The 16,042-nt window shown below is 41.5% G+C and overlaps 2 protein-coding genes across 3 annotated transcripts; both read right to left on the bottom strand.

Annotated features, from left to right (window-relative positions):
* Positions 1-103: 103 nt before the first annotated feature.
* LOC110977225 (kelch-like protein 40) lies at positions 104-8,672 on the bottom strand. Of its 2 annotated transcripts, none has more exons than XM_022231159.2 (4): positions 8,158-8,672; positions 4,210-4,378; positions 3,297-3,468; positions 104-2,529 (listed from the first exon to the last, which is right to left on the bottom strand). In XM_022231159.2, exons 2-4 carry the CDS (start codon positions 4,278-4,280, stop codon positions 1,324-1,326), a joined length of 1,449 nt encoding a protein of 482 aa, XP_022086851.2. In that variant the 5' UTR covers positions 4,281-4,378; positions 8,158-8,672; the 3' UTR covers positions 104-1,323. The 2 variants fall into 2 exon arrangements, with proteins under 2 accessions (XP_022086851.2, XP_022086850.2); XM_022231158.2 differs by having other exon boundaries at positions 3,297-3,443.
* Positions 8,673-8,817: 145 nt separating this feature from the next.
* On the bottom strand, positions 8,818-12,562 carry LOC110977226 (uncharacterized). Its single transcript, XM_022231161.2, has 3 exons — positions 12,407-12,562; positions 11,096-11,310; positions 8,818-9,846 (listed from the first exon to the last, which is right to left on the bottom strand). Exons 1-3 carry the CDS (start codon positions 12,418-12,420, stop codon positions 9,200-9,202), a joined length of 876 nt encoding a protein of 291 aa, XP_022086853.2. The 5' UTR covers positions 12,421-12,562; the 3' UTR covers positions 8,818-9,199.
* Positions 12,563-16,042: the final 3,480 nt, after the last annotated feature.

Genomic DNA, 16,042 nt, shown 5'->3' with positions numbered 1-16,042 from the left:
GCACCGAGTGCCTGGTGGCTTATAGCCTCACCCATTGGTTCCTTAACATGTTGACGTCTGGGCAAGCACACGTAATGGACATGGACATGTACATGTGTGATAATTATGATTAAATCAACATATTTAATTTTGGGGGTAAAAAGGCAAAAATGTTTCAATTATTGAACTTTTTTTTAAGATTGGAAATGTTTGCAGGTTTTGCACATTTTAAACAGCAAATCTCCCCTCTGTGAGCCTTAAAGTTCCTAATATTGAAAGTATGAATGCACGTGTTAAAAAACATCTGAGTTGGCAAGATTTTTTTGTTCAATTCAATCCACTTGTTTCGATTTAAATCAGCTTTTTGGATTCAGTAAGTGAATTTGGTACAAATTATTTATAATCATGATTTAATTTTTCTTTATTTAAATAGCCCACTTCAGAGTTTAACCATAGAGGAAGGTCACAGAAGGAGTTTGAACTCTGGCACTTCAAAGTGCTCGATGAGCATTGCCACCTGGTCAGACACACATTAGTAAACATTCCAAAAATGCCTGATTACTGCCTGCAGCTTAGCCGTACAAGTGGGACCAGTAATATCCTAGCAATATTTTTGTTTGTTTTGTTTGCGATTAACTACAACTTATCGCTGTGAGCAGGAAATAAAGAGCGAAAAATCTCTAACATTAGATATCTACTTTTGCAATCGTGAATAAACTTTTAAGTTTGATACACTGTTCCATTATCCATGTAATGTTTGTAAGTTTCTTTTGTCTCTACAAAACATAAGTTTTCAAAGTCTGTAAGAATTTGGCTACAACTAGCCAACATGTTGACCACCACTGGACAGTTAAGTCCATAACAAACAAAATGCACTATTTCATCACAAAGAGTACTCATGAGATCTCATGAAATACTTTTTGTATAAATGTCGTAATAAAAATAATTTAAATAAAACACAGTATCTTCAGCAACTTGGCTATTCATTCCAGAAATAACTGACGAAGAAAGCATTCGATAAGGGCAATGACTGCACATGAACACTAAGGGCACGCAGCCTAATACAAGCAACTGTGCAAGCATTAAATTTGATATTATTTTCAGATCATACTAAGCACCGTCGATGGTGATGGTTCGTAAATTTAATCAAATTACTTCGTTTAAATTTCTTAATTTCAATCCAAATTTATTTCATTTTGTCACAATACAAATTTGCCAACTATTACACATGCAGCTAATTTGCTTGCTGTTGAATAGGCATTTGAGCAAACTTGTCTCAAACTCTTATAAAGCTAAAACAAAAGAAATCAGTGCTAGGGCAAGGAACCAGAAAAACTGAATTTGTTAATCAAATGAAATCCAGCGCAGCATCAAATTCAAGATGGCAAGTGATCCCTGGGTGGACGCACTGTCACAGTTGATGTCCAAGAGATATGACAGAGTACCGAGTGGGGCTGTTTCCATGTGTGCATCACCACCTGGTCCCCCGAATGGGCCAAGTTTGCGTCCAAAGTTGGTCTCAAATCCCAGTCGGTCAACAAGAAAGCCACTGCCGAGTGTGACCTTCATAATGACCTCCCTAGGTGAGAGAACCACTTGATGGTGAGCCACAAATCTCTCGCTGCCACCGTGCATGCATTGCACCTGGGAGCCGTCAACGGCCGGATTATGGTAGGTCAGCTGCAGCCCTCCGATGACTTGGCGCCCATCCCAGAGTCGAATCCAGATGTCAATTTTGCAGATCTCTAAGTTGACGTCATCGTAAACCCTGGACGGTGGCTGTCGGAAATATGCCACTTGTCCACCAGCAGCATACCTCTCTCCGTCTGTCACAGTGCATTTTGCCAGTTTTCTGCTCCTGAACCAAGACGATGGAAGATCACCGGCTAAGGCCCCTACATTGGACCTGAGAGAGCTGTCTTGCTTTTGTTCATACACATTTACATACTTCTCATACATTTCCACATAACGCTGTATAATTGGACTTTTCTGGAGGGACTGAAATTTCTTTAAGACTTCCTTTATCACCTCCTCGGGAAGGACAGTCAGTCGAACAGTTCGGAGAAGCCTTTCAAAAACCTCATCCTCCAGTAGAGGGGTCTGGCAGAGATATCGCAGGACTGCGATCAGGACGAGTTTCTCTCTCTCCTCAGTTTTCAAAATGATCTGTTCACGAAGCACGAGTTGGTCATCATCAAAAATCTGCACCAGAGTGCCCGGATCCAGTTCCAGAAATGTGGAGGTTTGTGAAATCCCATCTAGATTTCCCTTGAAAAACTCTTCAGCTTGAGCCCTGAGGTATGCGAAGGAGCAGTCTCGAGAAAAGGTCAGGGCCTGGCAGACATTTCCCACGTCAAGGTGATCAGCCATGAAGTTTTCGCAAAAGTCTCTGATGGGTGCAATGCTGAGGTAGTCTGCTGCCAACAGCACACCCTGTGCAGTCTCTTCGGTGACGTCAATCCGTCCTGTATAGGCAAACTTCAGTAGAACAGAGAACTCCTCTGGTTTGAATTCCTTCAGTGTGACCTCCCCACTGTTTTTCTCGTCCATCTGAAATACATGTACAAGGGCAAAAACCAATCATTATAAGAGCATAGTTCTTGACAGAAAATTTAAACTGCTTGAGCATCACATTCTGCATATTAATTAGTGCTGCAACAGTTTGATCTGAGCTCTCAGCCGTTACTTGGCTCATCTTCAATTCCACCTTGAGCTTTTGGGGTTTATGGTGAAACCCTCGAAAAAGCAGACAGATGAGAACATAACTACGTGTACAATGTGCACATGGTGAGCTGTCCAGAGCATAACATGTTTCTCCGTCATGGGGACACGAGGCAGGCACAATTCAAGACTCACATCCTGTGGGCTGCTATTTGACAGTTACACTATGTGGTTGTTTTTAGTTTCAAATCAATGCACACGGCATATACGTTGTACAAATTACTGCAAAACAAGCCTGGCCAAATCAAATATGTACGCAGAGAGTTGTAGTCAATATATCCTTAGTCCATTACCCATAACCATTCTGAATCCAACAAGCATCGTTTCGATGGTCCCTAGGGGGTTAGGGTTATTAAAATACCAACACAAGATCTCCAGTCTGAATTCAAGTCACAAGCTATTCAATTGACCTGAAACAAAAGCAGTTCTTTGTCACTGCTCATCCTGTGCTGACTGGTCTTGTGAACGATCTTCTGTATAGTCCTGTGTCTGGTCTTGTGAATAGTCCAGTGACAGTCCCGACTATAACACTGGTTTTGGACGCAAGGATTTCAGAAGTTTGAATCTTCCATTGGTAAAGGCGACCTCTCACTCACCTGTAGCAATGGAGGGAAGAAGTCTGAGAGTGAGGCAAGTACCATACGATGGGTTGGAAATCTCTGACCCTCCACAATGACCACCACATCTGTGTAAAGACCTTCTTCCCAGCACTGGAAAGCCTTGTTGAGAAACTTTTCTGCCTGCTGCTTGAGGACATCAAACAGACATCTCCAGTGAATGACACAAATAAAAACAGTGCCAAAGAAGAATAGCAACTTTAACCCTAACCCTCCAGCCGACTTTAGCTAGAAGCCATGCCAGACACATCCAATTGCATCATTTGTCAAAGTGGCTTGCCTACCCAATGTAACAAGATCCAACAGGTCAAGTCTCCCGAAGACCAAACTGCCTGGGAGTCTGTGGTTGTGATTTACCACAAGATCCAGCAGTGGTACGGTTCAATGGCAGGAGCTCCCCTTGTCTCAACATGGCCAGTTTGTTCAGTTGCTGTTGATTGCCCAGTGCACCAGACTTTTTTCCTGATGCACTGTGCTGTGACATGTCCGAAAACGTTGAATTTTCATCATGTGTGCGAGTTCTTATTCTCCATGTTGGTGTATTGATAAATTAGGACCTACCTTATGGATAGGTACTGTACCATGCGTCCGTTCTGTTCTTCATCAGTTATAACTTTTGTACAATGCACGTATGTCAAGCGTCAACCAAAACTTCTCAAAGGCAGTGACATACATGTATAGGGGGGCTCCCCCCCAAATATATTGCCAATTTTTCTAAAAAGGGTACATCCAACAGATCGGGATGGAGGCGAGGATTATGGAGGAGAAAAAGATTGGACAGTAGTTTCGGGGGGAAAAATTTCATGTTGGTCCCCTCCCTTACCAAGACCCGGATACGCCACTGCTAAAAGATGTCATAAATAATTGTACCAGGACAACGAAATTCCCTCACCTTTGACCTAACAGTCTCCAGGCTGTAGGAACGTGGGGCTGTATCCAAAACCTCTCCACTTGTATTTGCATGCAGAGTTGAAAGGGCCTCTGTTGAAGACTCAGACGATGATGAGCCGGATCTCCTGAAAGCCATTCCGCTGTTTGCGTTCTTATCACCTCTGATTGTACTGTACACAAGAGAAACAAAAAACATTGAATGCGTGTGAATAAAGAGTACGCAAAACCTTTAACTTCACCCTTGAACTTTTGGCCTCCAAAGCGATAGGCTTCTAAGAACCAACACAGAGCAATCCACAAATCAAATCTGAGGTCCATACAGACTGTATGTCAAAAATGTCTAAAAGGTCTCAAATTGTTGCATTGACAAGGTTTCTCTTGTTTTAGCCATGGACCTTAACCCTTGACCTTTTCACTCCAAGTGCAGCAGGCCTCTTATTAGGATCACCATGTTCAATCTACAAATCAAATTTGAAGTCCGTGCATTGAGCTTTCTTAAATCATTTCACTGACAAGATTATTCCAGACATACATGTACATGTACACATCCACTGAAGCTAGTTACACACACAACTACCGGTAGCTCCCGTCCAAAATCGTAAAAGAGGAATATTAACGCTCCACTTACATGTAGTAGAGCTGGGGAAGGCCTACCACCACTGACCACATACCTGTACATGTATCTGCATGTACACTGTACATGTATATGATGTATGCATTTGTCAATGACTGTAATGCAGGCCTGGGCCTACATAGACCCATAAACTGGGCCGGTCTAGATTGATACTTAAATTTTAAAATGATACTGACATGTACTGAGAGACTTACATGTACACATTGTTGACAGCTGTTTTGTGTCAAATCAAAGAGAGAGAGCCGGGCTAAAAGTTCAATGATTCGCCGCAAGCAATATTTGACTGGACAGGGAACTAGCCAAGGGCAGTTTGTGCGTTAGCTGCAACACACAACAGCCGTGTTTTCCACAACTACACGCACTTGGATTGACAGGTACTCTCGCCGATCTGAACGAATTCATAAGTGCTGAAGTCAGGTTGCAAACTAGACAGGCTCTCTTAAATTAGTCTGTGTAATGTCTGGCCAAAATTCGTCCGGAGTGGGCAATACTGAAGGCAACATTTTTTCCTCCAAACTTGCAAATCTGTGATTTTTTAGCAACCTAGGGCATAGTTTACCCAGTAAGTAGGGAACATGCTGGTGCAATTTCAGTTTATAAAATCCAGCAGATGTCTGATTATGCCCCCGGACAACACTGGATAAACTTATTTGAATTTGAGAGAAGTTTAACGAGCGACAGGGCCCAGTATATGATGAAGGAACCTGTTTACGGGTCTAGGCCCTGCACTAGTATTTAGTACGGTACTGTCACGATTAAATAAGGTTTTAGTACTTCTGGAGGCTGCAAAGGCAATTTCGGACACAAACAAAAATGCAAAGCCCTAAGTCTAGTGTCCATCTTTAGAGTAAGGATTGCAGGGAAATGTCTATTACGTCGGATGAACAAGAAATTACTCAATTTACAAAGGGATGCGTTGCCTTCTTCACTTTTTTAATTCATACCAGAAACAGTAAACAGAGAGCCACTGTTGTCAAGCTGCATCTGAATCTGTTGTCTAGGTCTAGGACTTCGCTCCACAGGAAATGCATTCGGAGGCACCAAGACAATAGACCTAGCCACACCGTAGCTCTGAAAGCCAGTTCCGGACATGCCCTCCGTCTATCGCACATAGGATGTGCAGTTTTGCACGATTTACTTGGCTGTGGCTAGGCTTGAAATAACTGCTATCGTACCACTACCCGTATGAGGTTTCACGCGTACCCGCGTAACCTTTGGAATGACTGAAATATTGTGTCTTTAGTGTCCCTGGAACAATGGACATAAATATTCACGACTAGTCTTGAACACGTTCACGACGTCGCAAAACTACTCCAGGGCTACCGTATGTGTCCGAGCAGGGAATGGTCCGAGTCAGACTTGTGCAGTTGACCAGTTTGCAGGGCCCTGTGTCCAGACGTGGTTTTTTTCGTTTCTTTTTTTTTTTGCTCTGTTTTTTATAACACAGTTACTGTCTAGGGATAGCCTAGACCCATGCCATGTACATGTACTTTTCTAAGGGGATTGTTTTATTGCCAGCCTCGAGAGTAGACTAATCAGCTTCCCCTGTTGAAATTTCGGAAGTTTCCGTTTGAAACGAACTTCTTTAGAGCCCTGAATATATTATCTAGTCAAGTTTCCCCAGCGTGTTATATTACGGACAAATCTGCTGCCGGTACAGCGAGTGTCAGTGGTCTGCTGTTTTTGCGGCAAATAAAACTCATTGCCAGGGTTGGCTGATTTAAATCACCGATTTAAATCGCGATTTGAATTAAATGATTTTTTGAAAAAAAATCATTGATTTAAATCAACATATTTAGTTTTGAGGGAGAAAGGCAAAAATGTTTCAATTTATAAATTCAGTTTTGCTGATTGAAAATGTTTGCAGGTTTTGCACATTGTCAATGATAATTCACCACTCTGTGAGCCTTCCAGTTCCTACTAGTATTAAAGAAGTATAAATGAAAATGTGCTTATCCACTTGTTTTGATTTAAATGAGTTTTTTGGATTCAGTAAGTGAATTTGATCAGAAGGATTTATCACCATGATGAAATTTTACTTCATTTGAATTGCCCATTTCAGAGTTTGACATAGGTAAGGTATCAGTGAACAGTGAACATCTGCCATATAAGTTAATAAGATACACATTTTGCTGAGACACATTACTCATTATGCAGTGTAACTGAAACCACTAAATACCACTTAATAAATGCCTTTAATAAAGTGATTTTAATCAAGCCTAAGTCATTGCTCTGTTCGATCACCAACAAAACGAGACTGCTTTTTTGCACACAGACCAAAGTAAAATACCAACATTTTACATATGAGCATGTAAAATAAATCCATGTACATGTTGTTCATGGCATGTTTCTCATTCATTAGTCATTTGATGCATGTGTAAGTACCCTCTTAACAAATTCCTGTCAACTCTTGCTTCGTATGCACTTTATCTTTACTGCATGTACAGTGTACTTATCTCTGCAGGAAGTGTCTTCTCTGCAGGCACATGCACCGATAGGTGTTATACAGCATGCATTTCACCAAGGCTACGACATGGTGGTTTGTAAATTTAATAAAATAACTTCATTTAAATTTCTTAATTTCAATCCAAATTTGTCATTTTGTAAAAAAACAAATCAAAGAAAACTATTACCCATGTAGCTAACTGAGCCAACTTGTCTCCAATTTTAAAAAAAATCTATAAAATCTGATTGAAATTTTAAAGATCTGATTTCAATTTTAAAAATCCGGATTTAAAAAAAAAAATTGTTTAATAAAAAAAAAATCAACAGCCCTGCTCATTGACCAAACGGAGCAAAGTCTGCTGGCCTAAAGACAAAACATGACTTGACGATGCAGACGAGTAAGGTCGTCACCGTTTTCAAGAAGAGAGAAAAGTGCCCAAAACCATGATTTTTTCCAATTTCTTTTTTTCATCAATCAGCAAGGATAACTGCTGCCTACGAGGTGATGCAAGTTTTTACCAATGTAACCAAATCTACTCATATCAAAATCGCGATGATGTTGATGGGCAAAATGCAATTTAATCCACATTTACCGTTTTCACAAAGAGAGAAAGTCCTCCATACATATAACGTTACCATTAAGGGTAAACCCGTGGGCAAAGTTCGTTTTACTGTTTGCACGAAGAGACAAAAAGTGACTCAGGAAATATATTAATGAAAAATTTTGCACCTGACACTGGCCAATACGGACCGGTTTAACAGACAAAATGCACACGAAATCCAGCGTTTTCACGACCAGACAAATGTGTTTGTTTGCAAAAAAAACAATTTTAATTGATCCCTATAAGTAAGATTTTGTATTTTACATACCTCCGTTTCACGCAGGCGTTTTAAAGTCGAGCCGAATTGAATTAAAAGCAAATTTTGACTTAAGAACGGCAACCTTTCGCCGTCTGAAACAATTACGAGCGACCATCTGCACTCGTGCTAGCAAGCGAAAGGTCGACACTTGGAGGCGCTCGACACGTCTCCTGAGCTAGAGCGGCTCAGTTTCAGTCGTCGTTCCTTTGTTGAGCTAATCAAATGCAAAGGTACATATATGTATGAAGTTCGTCTGTCTGAAACCAAATTTAATTGAGTCGACTGGAGCCGCTCTTAATTTTATTTTCGGCGCGACTCTAGAACGCCTGTCTGAAACAGGTATTATACTATTATACTACTAAATTTGCTATTTGCTGTTTAGATCATTGAACCTATTACAAGCGTAGGAGTCAATAATTTTTGATACACTGAAAGGCAAGTTCCTGGACAAAGGTCACCCTCCAGGCTTTCCCTGCTCGAAAACAATCTCCTTCTTCAAAAGATAGTTTGGGGGCACTTTTAATGCTAATGAGCTGACCAGAAATTCCCACTTTAGATTAATAAACTGTACCCCTAGGGTTAAGACATGTGGGCCGCTGAATTCAAACGGGGTCTGGTCGCTATTTTGATTTGGAGATCAGGAATCAAATTTGGATCGGGACTCAGAACTATTTCAACATTTAATAGCAAATTCATTTTATTTTGCAAACTTTGCAAGGCGAGCAATAATATCAACAATTCTTTTGTACAAAAGACTTTAACAGAAGTAATATTCAACGAAATAAAACTAAAAACAGAAAATCGGATGCGAAATATCACAATTACTTTTCTGTCATGCAAAGTGGGCCAAAGCATCGGCAATTTGGTTAGAAAATCAGATGCTGCAAGTTAAAGTAAAAAAAAAAGCCACCTTGAAGATGTTTCAACTTTGTAGAAATCCATAGAATACTATAGCATAACTTTTCCTATTTTTGGTACTGCTAAAACGAACATAATCGAACCTTTATTCATTCTAAAATAGTCCCGAATCTGTTTTACGTGAAAGTATTCTTTAATTGTGACATGGGGAGACATCGCCGATATAACAAGGATCTGTGAACATTTTATCAACCTCAAATGCAGACAGCGCCTTACTAAAGATCTTGACCTCGTCGATCAAGCCAACGAAATACTCGTGATTCATTCCCACCCCAGCCTGACCAATGGTCAAGAGGGTGTTCTTGGAGATGATGTCTCCATGGCAACAGTCATGGTCCCCAGACTGCAGCTGGTTGTCCAGGTAGAAGAGCAGTTGGGATCCGTTGTACGTCATGACCGCGTGGTGCCACTCTCCAAAGCTGGCTGTCAGGTAGGCATAGTTCCAAGTTGGGGCGTTGTTTGCCGTGACCACCCCACCACCAATCATCTGACCACTGTTCTCTCTTCCCATACGGATCTCCCAGGAACCAGTGGTGTGGTAACCGGTGTTGACGATTCCCTGGTAAGTGTCTCTCGATCCGGTTCTCTTGAACCAGACGCTGACACTGAACTGTGAACCCCAGATAAAGTTGCTGAAAGCGCCCACCTCCACCTTGGACGAGCCGTTGAAGACGGCGGCTTTTCCGCACTGCCCATCAGCGTAAGTAATTTGGCCATCCGCGCTCCCATTACGACGGTTCACTGTGGAATCAGACAGGTCTTCCTCGAACGCATAATGAGCTGTGATTTAAAAATAAAGAACAAGGATGTTAAACCACACGCACTCGCATAAAACAACTACCGTCAAAAACAAGCTTTTAAAAGCATAAAGCTTGTATCAGTTTTCATTCAAAGCGTGCAAAGCTCTATGATACGGATTTGAAGCGTGTCCAATCTGCCACGATCGAGTTGAGGTGCGCACCCGCGCATGCGGTTGGTTCCCACCATTGATCTCCATTATACTAGCGCTCAGTGCCACAAGACCTTCACCACCCTTGATCGGCATCATACGCCCACTTTCGTTCCCGCTCCCAGCGGATAGCCCATGACGTTGGCTCTAACGCAATTCCAAGAGCAGTAAATAGAGAGAGCAGCTGTACATGCAGACGTTGAAACCATTTCTCTGTTTCCAGTGCAGCATGCAGCTATTGTAGGCAAATTTTTAATTGTGCACTGATCTCATCATAGGGCTATAGAGTGCTAATTGATTGAAAAATCATTCATGTTTCTACTCAAACCTACAGAAAACTCGAAATTTTGTACGGCTTTTGCACGGCTACATCTGCGTCTGTATTTCTAAAACGATGCATCAACAAAGGCAATATTCCAAAAAATGTAAAGTGTACAATGGGCGTTTAATTTTGCTCTGCGTAAACAACGTAAACGGGTTTTGCCGTGACTTGGTTAAATCGGATCTTATCGGTACCCGATGCAAGTTGTATTCATAGTACATAATATTTATTCCATTTCATTTCGAATGTTCTACAAGCATGCTCGTGGATTCGAAATGTCTGCGCCCAGGGTGGCGTCAAATTTTCTCCATACGGAGCTCGGTTGAGAAGGTAGCGCTCCAGTAATTTAAAATAGCTCTAGGACTGATCTATAGCTCTGGAAAAACTATTAGACCGCTAATGTTTTTAGTAATTTTATGTGAACTAGAAGGTAAAATCCACCCATTTGCTTCCAACAGTAATTGAGACACTCATGTTACAGCGCCCTCTACAAACAGCTCTGGCAATTCCAACCACATGGTGACTTCTTGAGATTTATACTTCACTGCGTAAGGAAACAAAGACGCAGCACAATAGACTGTTTTCCTGATTGGCATCTCACCGCTATCTTGCTAGCCCTTCCTTTTTTTTGGAGGAGACAAAAAATATATTTCGATTGCAACTCGAAAAAATGCACAGAACGGCTCCCTCTTCAGAGAAAGGGCCCCTCCCTAAAATTTATTAAAAAAAGAGGGATCTTGGTGTGTGAGGGTACTCACCAACCAGGTCTTGTGCAACAGGAGTCGGGCGTTGAGCGAGCCAGCGGCGCATTGCCTCTTCCAGGCTCGGGCAAGTGCAGTCGTCCAGCTCGTCCAAGCTGAAGACGTAGGCACACTGGGCCGCCTCCGATACCCCGATGTTGACGGAGACAGACGAGGTGCAGGCTGAAACGTGTGCAGAGAGCGCTACAACGGCCAATGCAACAAAAGTCATCCTGTTGAGAAGAAAAGCATCAGATACATTCAGTATAGGTTATGTTTTAGGATTCCCTCCACTCCCCCCTTGAAATTTTCCCGAACCACGCCTCGCATAATGCTTTCAGGGTCATGACACAACCTATTCATTTGTATTTTGTAACTTGTTTTTTCGTGCCGCGATACACCCTCGACGACTGTTCGATTAAAACCAGTTTCTCGCATAGGCTAATTTTTCTTTTACTGTGTTTATATGACTGTGAGTTCGTAAGTATGTTTTTTTTTCAGACATAGTTAATGTTCTCGTAATAGTACCGACCACTGAACACTGTAAAACAGCCAGCAAGTCCTGAGACTGTTTTAGGATCTATGGTTAGTTTGGAACAGCTGTCGTTTGCCTCAGCTGCTGATTAAGTGCAGTGATTGATTGGTAATCATAACATCAGCGGCAAGAATAGCTTTAACAAAAAAGGATTGGGTTTGTGCACACTTGCACGAGGCATCCCTGGAATGCCAGGGTTTTCGGGTCGGTGTGATCTCTGGGTAAAGGTGTTAGCACAGGCCTAAACTTGCTGGGTTGACAGAGGATTACAGTCATGTAGTCTCAGATATACCGTCTGTGTAACCATTTATTAATTTTTACAAAGGCAAAAAGGTTGTTCTGACGCTGCAGTCCACTTGGCGACCGCAAAAGTAAAGTAAAACCACGAACCGTCGTCTCTCAATTGTAACTTGTTTTTTTTATTTCTGCTTTCTTGCTGACTGGCTGGCTGGCTTCAACCTTTCAGAGACAGTGTAATAAAGAGCGTATCCTGGAGGGCCAATGGGACCATCAGTGGATTATGGCAAAAGTGTGCCCTAAGCCCATTGCATATGTACAGGGGTAAGCCTATAGTTTACAAACTTGATGGCATTTTCTTTTCGATTTTGAAGAAAACTGTTGGAAATTTCATCAAACTCGTGCAAAAATGAAGTTTGTATTCCTGCACATTTTTCAGGAGGCTGCCCGGGTTTATGCAGCTGCCATGGCCGTTTAATGCGCATGATTGCATAATTAGGCCTGCGCATTAGCGGAAAAGTCTAAATAAAACACACTAATCGCCTAAGAAGCCTTACCTTAACGTAGCCATGTTGTGTATGCTTGTATACACTTCAGTGAAACTTCTTGCCACGGAAATTGGTGCACGACTTGCTGGTTTTGTGGAGTAGAGGAGATATAGCGGCCTTTTTATAGTTTTCAACGTTCTTTTGAGGGGCAGGTGAGGTCAATCGGGTGACAAGATAGATCCGGGTCAAGTACTCTTGAAATGGCACCGCCATCTGGGTGAAGCCGGAATTGTAAATCGCGCTATCGCGGCGACCTTGGCCCTCACGATTCAACGCAGGGGTTTACGTATACACTGTGCAGAAATGAAGTAGTACGTTCTTCGAAATAGGGAAATTTGCCCTCTTTTGTTGACTCCTTCCGTGTTTATCAACACAAAGCCAACACTGACTTTCCGCATTCGCTTCCGCCCCCATTAGAACATCATTGTATTCATATTAACGTTTACGTCTGGCCGTCCATGGATCAGGCCTAAACTTAAAGCATACGTTTTTCCCACTAATGGATCGTTGAGTCAGTGTTTATATTTGTACATGATATGAAAAGTCATGGCTAGTGGCTCATAAGGTGGTCTTTGATAGATTTTTCTTTCCAGAAACGACTGTCCACTTTTTTTCATTGGTAAAATAATCTTTACCCCCTCCAACATACACACACAAACTTGACAAAGAAAGATGACATTCTGAATTGCTAGAACCGAAAGCCCCCCCCCCCCCGAATTAAACAGCGCCACTAAATTAAAGACTGATATCACAAGACAAGGCTGACTATAAAAATCCTACATCTTGCACACCTCACAGTTCTAGAATCCTCTATAGAAACACCAGGAAGGTGAACAACAGATCGAATCTAATTGAGAAAACGGCGACTGCTTGAAACACATTTATTGGTGTCCTTGTTTTCCTCAAAACGAGACCGGTAAATGTATAGTTGCCAAAAAGTTCCGCTACATGTGTTTTCTAGAGTAAACTTTCAATCAACTTCCTCTTGAAGCCCAACCTCGAATCTAATGATATATTTTTAAAATATCATATTGTTTTCTAATTGTATCCTTATTTTCAAAGGTTTAGCAGATGTTACGAAGCTACTAAAGTTCTAATGCATTGTAGAATAAGTCAAAGCATTGTGACGGATAATTAAATCATCGCTTTTCTTCTGCTTGTTTGTTAATTTCAATTTTCTCATATTGCTACCATCTGCCGTTTCATTGAAATTTGTTAGTAAGATCACCGACCCTGATTTGACATCAGTGCATACAAATCAATTGACAAGCGTCAATTACAAAATGCCAAAACTGTATCCCAAAAGTTTTTCAAGCTTCCGTCTATAGGGATTTGATAAACCAGGTCGGATAGTCACTTTGTACTTTGTAGTCCCCGGAAAAGTTACTGGATATTACTGACTTGTCCAAAGTTTGATAGAGTTTAAGTGGAAAGAAATGCAACAACCAAAACTAATCCTATTTCTTCGTAATCGGTTGAACAGACACCTGGAACCATCATACACTTTGATTCCGAGAAGTGCTTTGTCTTTGTGACGTCATCGTCGTGCGTCATCGGTAGCACAGAGCTCTCGAAGTGCCGACCAACTTTAGATCCGACATAGTTTATCACAGTCACAGTACATGTAGCAGTAGGCGTAGTAGCAGCAGCTGCAGAGCTGGGCCACTATCAAAGATCGGACAGTTCTTCTTACAAAAAATCCGCAACTTTGTTCCCTTTTTTAATGTTTGAAAACTCTTTTTACATTTATAATTGGTTCACATAAATTCATTGAAAAGTGCATTTTTAAGCGTTTAAAATCACCCATACTGTCGCTGTGATGTCATCCAGGGAAGACCGAGTTCAGTGCACGGGTTTTTCTGTTTAAATTATGAACCCAGAATGTACTTAATAAAACTGTTCTGGAAAAACGATTGATACTTGCTTATTGGTTTGCACATGAACAACAATAAATTTGTAAAGAAGAGAAAATTAAGTTCAGCAAAATCTGCAAAACTGCAGGACTTTCTTGTGTATAAACCAATGTAACCCTGTGCCTTTCCTCCTGAGATTACATCACAGTTTTACTCAACTGTATAGAAATTTCATTAGAAAAAAAACACAGGAAAATTCCCTTTGAAGCAGTGAAACAAAAGTTGAAAATAAGGTTTACTGAGACACATAGGTGCTTTTGACAGTTTGAAATACAGTGCGAATTACCGTAACAGTGAAAGGACAGGTTTTGGGGGGACAATGAAGTGACTAATTCAAAGTCGCCATGCTCCATTTGCCATGTAAAAAAACTATCGACCTTCCCTTCGTTATGCAGTATGCTTTTGAAAACGGCTACAGACATCAGGTGCATACATTACATGTACATGCATCCAACTGCACTCAGTGGAGTGACAGGTTTTTGTAATAAAGTGCACTTCTGTGTTGCACACAAAAAAAATTGGAAGTAAACTTCATCATTCACTGATTGATGGGTTTCGAACCAAGAAACAGTGCGACTGTGATGTATTGGGAAAACTATTTTGATTTCAGGTTTTTAGTACATAAAAAGATATGCAATTTTCGTTAAGTCCTCCAATAAATTCAGGCATGAAAATGATTTTTATTATCAGCCGAAATATAATCACACTTTAATTTCTGCGTATGCATGTATGTGTACACACACCAGTACTTGTTCTACAGTGGTGAGGATTACACACGTGTTGAAATATGAAATGTGGGCACAAAAGTTCCGGGGACATATCCATAACTGACTTGGCGCCGTTATTCCTAACCACAAATATTGCCCCCTTACTTCATCAAGGCCTGGGCACACACAGATATACATCTGTACGTGCAAATGCAGATATCTGCAAGTGTGATAATACTAAATGTATTTTATTTGATTAATCCTACACCTGATTTTCAACTCATGTTGTTGCTCGTTACATTTCAAACAATATTTCTGACACTGAATTATACAGTTGAATTGTTATGACTATGCAAGGAGGAAGAGTGGAACATTAAGTGCTGCTGAGGTTCGTTACAGTGGCTCATAAAGAATCAACGGTAGGGCAAGTAGCAAGAGACACTGAACTGGTTAATCAAAGGAAATCCAGTGCAGCACCAAATTCAAGATGGCATGTGATCCCTGGGTGGACGCACTGTCACAGTTGAATATCCAAGAGATATGACAGAGTACCTGGGGGTGTTCTCTGTGGACGCTACCACCGGCCCCCCAAATGGGCCAAGTGTGCGTCCAAAGTTGGTTTCAAAGCCCAGTCGGTCAATGAGAAAGCCGCTGCCGAGTGTGACCTTCATAATGACCTCCCGAGGAGATAGACCGCTTAATGGTGTGCAACAAATCTCTCGCTGCCACCATGCATGAACTGCATAGGAGCCCTCAACAGCCGGATCGAGGTAAGTTATTTAGCTGTCGCCCTCCGATGACTTGGAGCCCATCCCAGAGTCGAATCAGAGGTTAATTTTGCAGATCTCGAAGTGGAGGTCATCGAAAACCTTGGAGGGTGGACCTCTCTCCTGTCACAGTGCATATTGCCAGTTTTCTGCTCCTGAACCAAGAAGATTAAATATCACCAGAGACCCCAACAATGGGCCTGAGAAAGCAGTCTTGCTGCTTCTCATACACATTTACAAACTTGACAGCTCTATCAT

The sequence above is a fragment of the Acanthaster planci genome, linkage group LG02 (genome assembly GCF_054643075.1).
Source record: "Acanthaster planci isolate LZ-2023a linkage group LG02, COTS_SCS, whole genome shotgun sequence".
In the NCBI taxonomy this organism is placed as follows: Eukaryota; Metazoa; Echinodermata; class Asteroidea; order Valvatida; family Acanthasteridae; genus Acanthaster; species Acanthaster planci.
This window is presented reverse-complemented; position numbering and strand designations above follow the sequence as displayed.